The following is an 11,748-nucleotide window of genomic DNA, read 5'->3' as shown; positions in this document are numbered from 1 at the left end:
TTATAAAATTTTAGATATAGAACACTATGTTGCATAGTCTGTAGTCATATTTTTCTGCTCTTGAATACTGAGGCAGATTTAGCATTCCCCATACAATTTTCCACACTGAAACCAGAGGAATACTAGAGTTTTTGAATAGCATTACCTTTTAATTGCACTACTTTAAGGTGTCAGGCAACACCCTAGACATAAGGTAAATTAAGTGAGAAGTGTTTAGATTCTTTCTACTTTGACCTCTTCAGAAGAAAAATGTTTTATAAATTTAAGTTGTTAAGTATTTTAGGGGACAAGGGAAAGAAATAATTCTCATACAAAAAAAAAAAAAAAACCCTAGTTTTCAAGATAGTTCCTAATGTCCAATATAGGATATATAATACTGGCATTCAAGTATTCAAATTTATATAGAATTACAGTACTTTGGAGAAGTACAAAGAAATATTTTTTAAAAATACAGGTATATAAATTAATGAAACTGGTATTTAAAAAATTTAATACAAGGAAAAAAGGTATAGTGGTACCAATTCTTAATACAAATTATTAAGCACAGTTTATATAATTTCAAAAGTTATTCACATTATTGCTCGATACCACAGCTGTATGGAACAAGTTCTTGACACACATCAAAATTTGTATAATTTCAGGTTTATAAAAACAAAAATTTACACATTCATTAAAGTTTTAAAATGCATGGACATATGTACAACCAAAAAGAGAAAAAAAATGTATGTTTGTATATATGTAAAAGAAACAAGCTCATCTGATTCAAACTTAAATGTCACCTTCTCAATAAAAAAAAGTACATATAACTGGAACAAAAGCAAACTAGTAGATAAAAACAGTACTAAATATGCCTTCCATTTTTTAGTAATAATCTGTTCTAAATATCAATGGGGTATTAAACACCAGTTTATTTTCAATTCTAGAATTTTTACTTTCTTTCAAAACTTTTTAGAAACATATATCCATTCTACAACTGTGTTAGATTAGGAGAAATATTTTCCTTAGAAACTTTTTAAAGGAGTATTTCCATACTTTTGTATATAAGATTTGATAAACAATAAAAAATAACCCAAATAAGGCATTATCATCTTGACAAAAAATATACACAGATTGTAATGATATTAAATTTTTATGATCCTGAGCTCTAGTAACCATTAGATGCATGCATACCATTCACTGATTTGTCTATTCTAATAAAAAATAATTTAATTCTGCCTTGCTACCTTTGAAACCAGAAATCCTTTCAAAACTTTTTTATAGGTCTTCATAATGTTACAGATATTTCCGCTGTAAACAGAGCATTAGGAATTGTATGAGAAAGGATATGTTAAATTCCAAAAAGCTATTAAAGAAAACTTACTATTTTAAAAGAATAACTATGTTAAATTTAAAAGGGGTGAAAAATAATACAAAGAGTGTGCTTGCTATAAATGATGAGTAGAGCCTTACAAAGGTGTTTTTCTATATTAAGGAATTCATAAATAAAAGACTGTATACCTTGGTGATAAAATAAAAAAGGCTGGCCATTTTTTATGCTAAGTTCAAATGTATTTTTTTGATAATACAAAAAAGTAACCTTGAAAATCAGAATACATAACAGAAAAGAGCACAATAACTTAAGTATTAAACATCTGTATGAAATAACTGTTGCAAAGTTGGACAAAAATGCACACTTAGAACATGCGGTTATTTAAAAAAAAAAAAAAAAAAAAAAAACAGAAAAAAACACCACACGATTCTGTAGAACCAATGTTATGTCACCACCAGAAGAGCACCAAGCAAGGCACCATTGGAAAGACAACATACTTGGAAAGTCTCTATAAATAAAGTAAATGCTAATCTGGTCGAAAAATTGGTGTCTTTGGTAAAAATTCTATGAGGATGACCTGTAGAAGGAGAAAAAAAAAGTTTTTAAAATATTTAAATAGATTTTCATCTTAATAAAACTTCAGTTATATTCCAATATTTAAAACAATTTGGATAGTGCCTCTGACACACAGAATACATGCATGAATAAAGGAGAAAACAGAACTAGCACTTACTAAGAATAATTATAAGTGTTTCATACTATCTGGATTTATTTAATCCCAACAACTTTTCTTATGAGGCAAACATTATCATCCTCATTTTACAGATGAAGAAACTGATGATCTGAGAAGGGTAACACCATAGATGTTAAGTCACTATTTGAACAAAGGTCATTCTTAACTGCAAAGTCTTGCCTTTTCTACTATACTCTGTGGCTACAGTTTCCACCTATTCATCTAACCCAATTCCATGGGTCCTTAGGTTCTAAAGTTGCTCTCATTTTACTGTAGCAAGATATGTGATCTCTATATAAAGGGTATTGATCCCTTCTCTCTTAATTTTTTAAAAGTTCTTTTCTTCTTAAGTTAACAAAATTAAAGGTTGATACTTGTTCCAAAGGATCTTTTAAAAAAAAAAAACAACGTAAGGAGCCCTAGCCGGTGTGGCTCAGTGGATAGAGAGTCGGCCTGCAGACTTAAGGTCCCAGGCTCGATTCCAGTCAAGGGCACATGCCTTGGTTGCAGGCTTGATCCCCAGGAGGGGGTGTGGAGGAGGCACAATTTTTCTCTCTCATCATTGACATTTCTATCTCTCTCTCCCTTCCTCTCTGAAAGCAATAAATAAATATATATATTTTTAAAAAAAAACTAAAGGAAAATCAACCAAGAGAGAACACAATAACACAGAAAGACCAGAGCTAATTTTTATTCCAAACTTGAACTGTCTTAAATTCCAATCAATTATTTCCCTTTTGCAACTATGTATAGATACGTGCTAACAAAAAAAATTACTTGATTTGAACATTTTCAAGTTTAGTGAACTTATTTTCTTTTTCAGAAACTGTCTCTAATTATAAGTCAACATTCAATTAATACTTCTATATTTCAAGTGTGTCCCCAATCAAGCAGTCTACACAGTTTCAGCTCCTGAATGTAGGCATTACATTTTATAGTGTATATGACAGAATGGAAAATAAATGCTATCTTTGGCCATATTTGCATTATTATTTTTTAAAGAATATAATGTATAGAAATTGGCCACTTTGTTGCATTCCTTCTAAATCATACTGCTCTACCACATCAGAATAAAAGAAAAATTGGTATCAAGTTGGTATTTTTCTAGATTATCTCCAATATTCAAAATATAATCAAGGAGAATTATTTTCCTTTAACAAGTGAAATATTTGTAAGTTTAAGAAAAGTTCAGGTCAAAGAGAAATACATGATAAGAATACTCAATTCATTAGATAAGAAGCCCTCTCTCCTTACTAGATTGTTATCTTAAGTTTTTAAAATTGTTAGAAAGTTTTTGCAATTATGCTATTCTCCCATTCAACTACCACAAATATATATATTGAAATATTTAGAAAAATATAATTTTTTAACAATTTTATTACTCTTCTGAATATCTTCTATGATGGTATGGAAAATACAATGGCTTTAATAGTAGAGTTTAATTATCTAAAAACTCATAAAAAATTAAAGGAAACTATTTTACAAACAAAGCACACAGCTCATTATGTTTTGAAAGGTTAGTAGATTATTTTATTTTTAGTTTAAAAATATAAAACAAAAATGAATAAGAAGTATATTTTATAAATGAATAACATTCCTATAGTTCTATCTGGAAATAATTGCATTGGAAATAACTTTTGTTTTTCTTTCCAATATATATTTAGAAATGTGCAAAAATAAATTTTAAAAGCCTCAGTTTTTTAATCTTAGTGGTTGAGTTTATAAATAGAGCATTTTTTTTTCCACAAAGTGCTTTAAATTTCTTACATATCCATCCCTCCCACCAAAACACATAAACTGTCTCTGATGAAAATACAAGACTAGCATTTTCATAAGTCAATCTAAAGACAGTTATTTGAATATGTTTTATTGTTCTAAAGTATCAAGTATCTTTCTCATCAGTATAAAGTAACATGTTTTATATAAAAGATGATAAATTTTAAATTATTTGGTTCACTGAATATAGACCTATTCTATGAAAAAAAGATATTTTTAAGACATCTTTTATGTTCAAGGCTAGAAATGGGATTTGACTGTATGATAATGAAAGAAAGGGTAAATACTATAGAGCAAAATGATTTTATGACAATTCCCAACTATTTAAGCACTGTTTTAATCAATCTTTTATACACACACACACACACACACACACACACACACACACAATCTCTGATAGCTTAACTCTATCAAATAGAATTTGTCAGAAATGATGAGCCAGGCACTTCACAAAGACTATGACTTTAATTTCAACAATCAATTCTTCCTTAGATATTTTTCAAGTAATATAATAACTTTTCATATTTATAATAAAATACCCAACCTCAAAGCAAAATAAATAAAAATTAGTAATTCTGAATTTTTCAAAAGGAGAAAAATTGTTCAAGTAAATTAAAGAGTTGGTAGATTAAATATCATGCTGAATAAGTTCTTAAATTCATTATATACATGTACCAACTTGGATTATCTTTTAAAGAATAAACAAAGGACAGGCAAAATCCCATCTCCTACATACTTGAAGGATAATTTTTATAAAACAATATTCTAATAACACTTTAAAAGATCCTTTAAAGGCCACTGAGGTATGGGTAGTTAAAATTTATAAAGGCTAAAGGTTTCTTAAGCTCCAATGGCTTGGCTGAAAGGTTTTCTTCCACACTTGGAAACTTGATTAGCATTATATAAAAAAGCCATATCTGACTTGCTGCGTAACCAAAGTTGTGGTTATTCTTTATACAGCACCTAAAATTTCACACTCCATCAACACATGTTCAGGCTATTTTATCTTGGCAATTAATTTATTATTTTTCAGAACACAGTGAAGCCTTGTTTTCAAGTCATTCATAACTTTATAAATCAGTCTTGCACATGAAACCATGCATCTGTGAACCGTAGAAAATCCTTGCACTCAGGAGATTAAGCTCCTGACACCTTTGCTGATTAATAATCATGGAAAGAATAAGATCAGAAGCAAAATAAATGATCATTTAATAGAGAAACTCACAAAACAGCCCTTTAACTTACATATTCCATCATGTTATTCGTTTCACATTTCCTTTTGCTCAGTCTCCAGTGCAAGCACAGCTAGACAAGAAGGAGAGTAAAAGAAGAAAAATGAGCTCTAGTTTATTGCAGCAAACAGACTAACCCATTTGTCCACCTTTCATATTTTTAGTTCAACAAAAGCATCTGTTTCCATACTGTGCAATTCAGACCCCAACAGTACGAAGCTGCTCCCTGTGGTACTCACCTTGTGGTATAACCTATTGTTTTCCCATTCTAATAACTTCTCAATCGATCTTCGTGTCTGGAAGACAAATGAGAAAAAAGTTTACTCTTGACTGGTTTTAGAAAAATTGTTTTGCAGCTGCTTTTTGTGTGAGAAGAGAGGTGTAAGACAGTGACTGAATATAGGGTGGCCTATAACACTATCAACAGTCTAGCATTAAATAGTAATCTAAATACAAATAGTACTCTAGTAAAGATAGGTTTTGTTTTGTTTTTAGCATTGATTCCTTTTTTTGCTGTTTCAAACTTACTAATCTCTGATTTAAAACTATCAAAGTCTAAAAAGCTAGTTATCTACCAAATGATATAAATTTAAATCCCCATTTAGTTCAAAAATAGATTTGCAATACTGAAATAATATGTAAGTATTAGGTATTAAAACAGGAGCAAAACTGTATTTAAATCCACAAGAATGACAACAAAATCAAACTCTTAATCAACACTACTGTTAAAGAAATTAACTGCGAAATTTATGTTTAAGATTACTTGATTTTTGCAATATGAACTATGCAGCATGACATGTTTCTTGCTTGGGAGTTAGAATAAAGGAAAGGATAATTCATGGTGCCAGGTGTTAGGATGAGACTGACACAGCTGCAGGTGCAAAAAGGACAGTGTTGCCACAAGAATCAAATGCAACTTGGTACAGCTGCAGCTTCCTCACAAGGGAAGGAAAGAAGCATCTAACACTATTAATGTGGCACAAGTAAATAAGTACTAATAATCAAGTTGTGAAAAATTGCATATCAAGCAAGGATGAGGTAGGGGAGAAACTGTAGGATTAAGCTAGTTTTCAATAGTCAAATGTTACATAAGAAAATAGTATCTACTATTAACTACTTACCATATTACCTTTCAGCATGTTGAACATGCTAAAGACACACCACAGGCACATAGGTGCCAGCTATATTTCATAACTACCAGTGAATTATCACTACCGCCTGACATTTTCCAAGTATATGTCATAAAAATCAGAAAACCAAGTAACTCTTTGGATAATAATACAACAATGACCAATTTATTACATTATTTTTTTAACGTTTTTGGGGGGCAAGAATTTTAAAGGGAAAAAAGTGCCCTTGCTAACAATGATCAGCAGACCTCACTTGTTTCTTTGTAAAGATAGCCTTTTAGAGGCAGCTCTCCTTTTAAATGAAAATAGGGCAGCAGTTATGGTCACACTTTTTGTTAATTTAGTTGCCAGTCAGCCCCAAATCAAAAGAAAATAAGGCTGCAGAGTGTAATTAACATTCAGTTCAGTCGTTTTGTCCCTTGTCTAGCCCCCAAGCTTTGTTAAAATTGCCATCTGAATGCTGAAGGCTGTAGGGAAATCGATTTGATTCTAATCGCACCATGAAAAGAACATGATCTAACTGCTTTCAGCCCTCCGTAAATCTGTACTAGGTCTTTAGCACAATGCAACTTCCAATTTAAAAAGCACTGAATGTCTCGTCAATGACTTTGTGAAGAAAAAAGAACAAGGAGCAGACATAAAAATTCCAATAGTTGTTTAAGCATTAAAGTTCATTTGCATCACAGCAAACCTGAAAAGGGCTGACCTCTCAAACCGCCTCTCAGGTCTATGAAGTTGTAGCCTTGACAAGCTCACATTGACAGAGCTCATTGACTCTGAAAGGCTACTCTATCAATGGTGAAAAATGGCAATAGGTTCTACTCTGAGCAGGCATCTGCCTGCCCACCCGCTGCTAAACCAATGGCAAAACCGATTCAAAACCTGAATCTACCTTGTAATCTTCCTTTCTAGGACCTTTTAATAGATTAAGATTACTATACAATTTGAGGTTTTCCTTTTACTGATGGTTTAAGAATTGGGGGCTAGGGGTGAAAGAACTAGGGTGGGAAGAACAAGCTTTCCAAGTCTTGTTTAATATTAAAGTATAAAAATTAAAAGCTTAAAATTACATTCTGCAAAACTTCATTACTCAAAGAAAAAACGTGTAGTTCCCACTATCATCTTTTCATAATAAATTTAAACCCATGTTATATTATAATGAGAAAGAACCTCATTGCAAATGAATTTCATGATGTATATGATATACACACTCACACACAATTTAAAAATTTTTAAATATTTACTTTAAGTAACTTAAATCAACTAGCAGTATCTGAATAAAAGGTAAGTATAAAGTATGAGTCCTAAATTCCAAAATATTTACATAGAAATTCTGAATACACTCTTTGCCTCTAATTAGTTTAATGATTTAATAATAGGGTTTGGTATAATAATTGCATCTTACAATATTTAAGAATTCTAAACCAAACAAAACCTGGTATGGCATATTCTGGATAGGCATCTAAATATAAAATATTTCTACACACTTGACAGTCTGAAGTAAAAGCTGTGAATTAGCACCATCTAATCTTGCTATAAGACCTCTTTCCTGCTTGACAGGTGAAAAAAAAAGCACTTGCACGTGCAGCTTAATTAATCATTACACTTGACATTTCCATGATTTACAGTGAGGAGCAGGTGAGAACATACAAAACCAGAAAGAAACCCTTGATCGGAGTGGAACATTTCTAGCACACTAAGGTGACAAGTATATAGATTCTATCAGAAAGAAAAAAGAAAGAAAGAAAGAAAGAAAGAAAGAAAGAAAGAAAGAAAGAAAGAAAGAAAGAAAGAAAGAAAGAAAGAAAAACTGTGCCACAAATTATTTGTTAGTAACAACAAAAGCTCAAATTAAATGGGGAAAAAAAAAACTTTAACTACTGAGAATGTTAAATATTCTGCAATTATTTTTAGTTCACAAAATAAAAATATATTTTTAAGATTAAACACAATACCAATTTGGCAGATACTAAAAATATATATATGACACTTCAGCATTTATAAGAGCTATTTAAAAGCCTTTAAGCATGAAAAAAAGCACCTTATAATTGCAGTATTCTGTCCACAGGGTTGCCAGATATTATTTCTAATAAAATGTACGATTCAACACTGCCAAACTCTCTATTTACTATTAAGCAAACATAAGCATATAAAAACCTGTCCTTGATTTTTAAAAGTTTATATCGACCACTAAATTCAACATAAATTAAAACAAACTAATATTCATTAGAAAAAAAATACTATGTATAGAGTCTGCCAACATGACATACAAAAAAAAAAACACAACTTTCGGTATTCTAGGCCAGTGGATTCCTAAAAATAAGTCATCTTAATTTCTTAAAAAGAATTTGGTGCTTGTGAAAAGCACCAGATTGATAGTCATGGGAACTAAAAATCTTCTATTTAATTGAAAGAACAGAGGAAAGGGCAGTGCAGGCTTCAGTGCAAGCTTCCCTACAGTGGGCCTTAATCCTTTTCAGTGCTCACACCCTAGGGGTGAGAGGACAGGTTAGTGGTTCTTAACCAATGAATTTTCACTCCTTCTGCATCAGATGATCAACAAAAAATCTCATTTTATCATGAATTATTATCCTTAATTAAAAGGGCCAAGACCACCAACTCACAACATGCAAGCAAAACAAGTTTTTTATGAGAATGACATAATACATCACTAACCTGGTCTGGAAGAGGACAGCTCCCACCCACCTCCCTCATCACAGAGCTCACTTTAACTTTTTTCACATATTTCTTTATTTCAACACCTTGCTAATCATATTTTTCTCACTGGTGAACTAATTCTAATATAGCCATTAAGCAATTTTAAAGTAAAAATTAACCAAGATTCAAACATCATTTCAATTATTAAATAGACTTATTTATTAAATAGATTTAACTTGAATAGCAAGTAGTAGCAACAGAAGGATAGTAATTTTAGTTTCAATTTATATTGCCTTTGGTTCTTTTTAAATTAGAACATAAGTCAAAACATGTAAACTACAAAAGAAGTAAATGGCCTATAATTCACAAAATAGCTAATCAAATAATAAATAATCAACAATTAATTTTATCAACTTCCAAAGACCCTGTAAAGTAAGCTTAAACTTGTAAAATACATATTCATTTAGAAATAGTAAGTTACAATAGAAAATAAGGGTTTTCTGAAAATGAAAATTTATCTTACTATGAAGAAGCATTTTTGTAAATTTTTCTACATCTCATAACTTTCTGAGAAATAAATTATTACATAAATTATGTGCAATTAGATATAAATAAGTCTTTCAGGGAAGCAAGAAATCTTTTTAAAATTTTGAATATATTACTTCCCTACTTTATTACCACTAGTACTTACAGTATAGTCATTACTAATAATTCATTTATTTATAATCAATCGTTTGAAAAAGTGGTTTTTCAAAGACATGATTTTCTAAAGTTGCTAATAAAATCAATGGGAATCTCATGGATTTTAAAGTACTTAAAGCCAAAGGGAAAAAAATGTGGAAGCTGTAACAACATTTCTCTGAAATTCCCCCCCTAAGATAGCATAATAATCAGGTTTTAGGAAATAAATATGCTAATATACGTTAACAAAATGTATAACTAAAATATCTCACTAATTACTATAAAAGTTTTTGCCTTTAATTTCCTTGTTTTGGGGGTCAAATTCATAAAATGTTTCTGATGTCCAAGTCCATAAATTTAGTACCTATGTTTTCCTTTTGTGTAATTTATTGTTTCAGATCTTATAGTTAGATCTTTGATTCATTTTGAATTAATCTTTATACATGGGACAAACTAGTTTCATTCTTTGTATGTGGCTTTCCAATTCAAGCTATTTAAACTTGAAATTTATTTGAATAGTACTTATAACATCACAGAATGTCAAAGTACAATTTTAAAGCCAATTTCTTATTTAAAACTGGTTTTAATTTTAAACTCCCAAATTATAATCCATTAAGCTTTCACAAGAATAATGCTTTGAATGTATTCATAATTTTATTTTTTAACTTTTCAGCATTTTTAAGAACAACACTTATCTTTTGTCATCTGTACAAATTCAAATTACCAACCTAAGTTTAAAAAAAGTTCTTAATTATAAGTCATTAGAAGAAAACCATCTAAAATTTTAAATAAGTTATTGTAACTTAAGTGAAAATTACTTGATTCACCTGTTTGTTCTGGATTAATAGAAATCTTATATTGCAGTGATGTGAACAAAATTAAATTGCATATCTCAGTATCATGATACATGAAAAATCTGGACTCACCAAAAAGATAAACTAGAATATGGTCAGATTCCTCAGAAAAATTTCTAAACTAATTTCCTTGTACTTGAAGGCTCCTTTTAGGAGCCAAAAACACACAATGGAGAAAAGAAGGCCTCTTCAATAAATGGTAATGGGAAAATTGGAAAGCCACATACAAAGAATGAAACTAGTTTGTCCCATGTATAAAGATTAATTCAAAATGAATCAAAGATCTAACTATAAGATCTGAAACAATAAATTACACAAAAGGAAAACATAGGTACTAAATTTATGGACTTGGACATTGGAAACATTTTATGAATTTGACCCCCAAAACAAGGAAATTAAAGGCAAAAATAAAATGGGACTGTAACCAACTAAAAAGCTTTTGCATGGCAAAAGAAAAGTACAAAACAAAAACGCAGCCAACCAAATGTGAGGTATTTGCAAACAACAGCTCCAACAAGGGTTAATATCTAAAATATATAAAGAACTCATACAACTCAACACCAAACAAACAATCCAATTAAAAAATGGGCAGAGGACCTGAACAGACACTTCTCCCAAGAAGGCATACAAATGGCCAACAGATATATGAAAAGATGTTTAACTTGACTAGCTATTAGGGAAATTCAAATCAAAACTACAATGAGCTCTGGCTGGTGTGGTTCATAGTTAGTTGGGTGCCAGCCTGTGCATCAAAAGGTTGCTGGTTCCATTCGCGGTCAGGGCACATGCCCAGGTTGAGGGCTCGATCTTTGGTGTGAAGCATGCAAGAGGCAGCCATTCTGCCTCTCACATCAATGTTTCTCTCTCTTCCCACCCCCTTCCTCTCACTCTAAGAACCAATAAAAATTTAAAGTACAATGAGATACCACCTCACACCTGTTAAAATGGCTATTATCAACGAGACAGGTAATAACAAGTGTTGGAGATTGTGGGGAAAGAGAAATTCTCATTTGCTGCTGGTGGGAATATAAACTGGTATAGACACTATGGAAAATAGTATGGCGGTTCCTCAAAAAACTAAGAATAGAGTTACCATATGACCCAGGAATCCTTCTTCTGGGATTCTACCTGAAAAACCCCAAAACATTTAGGTATTCACAAAGATACATGCACCCTATGTTCATTGCAGTATTACTCTCAGTGGCCAAGACATGGAGAACAACAAAGTGTCCAACAATAGAGGATTGGATAGAGAAGGTGGGGTACATATATACTATGGAATACTACTCAGCCATAAGAAAAGATAAAATACTGCCATTTATGACAACATGGATGGACCTTGAGAATATTATGCTAAGCTAAATAAGTCAGTCAA

General features: G+C 31.0%; 1 protein-coding gene across 2 annotated transcripts in view; it reads right to left on the bottom strand.

Moving 5' to 3' along the window:
• Positions 1–473: 473 nt before the first annotated feature.
• The window catches only part of CHIC2 (cysteine rich hydrophobic domain 2), a 62,012-nt gene continuing 50,737 nt past the window's right edge, over positions 474–11,748 (bottom strand). For both annotated transcript variants that reach the window (XM_028143808.2, XM_008140313.3), the window contains exons 4-6: positions 5,290–5,346; positions 5,064–5,123; positions 474–1,886 (exon numbers count right to left, since the gene is read on the bottom strand). In XM_028143808.2, the coding sequence (XP_027999609.1) occupies positions 1,836–1,886; positions 5,064–5,123; positions 5,290–5,346 (168 nt within the window). In that variant the 3' untranslated portion in view covers positions 474–1,835. The remainder of the gene's footprint in view (positions 1,887–5,063; positions 5,124–5,289; positions 5,347–11,748) is intronic.

This window comes from Eptesicus fuscus, chromosome 2 (assembly GCF_027574615.1).
Source record: "Eptesicus fuscus isolate TK198812 chromosome 2, DD_ASM_mEF_20220401, whole genome shotgun sequence".
NCBI classification, from domain to species: Eukaryota; Metazoa; Chordata; class Mammalia; order Chiroptera; family Vespertilionidae; genus Eptesicus; species Eptesicus fuscus.
This window is presented reverse-complemented; position numbering and strand designations above follow the sequence as displayed.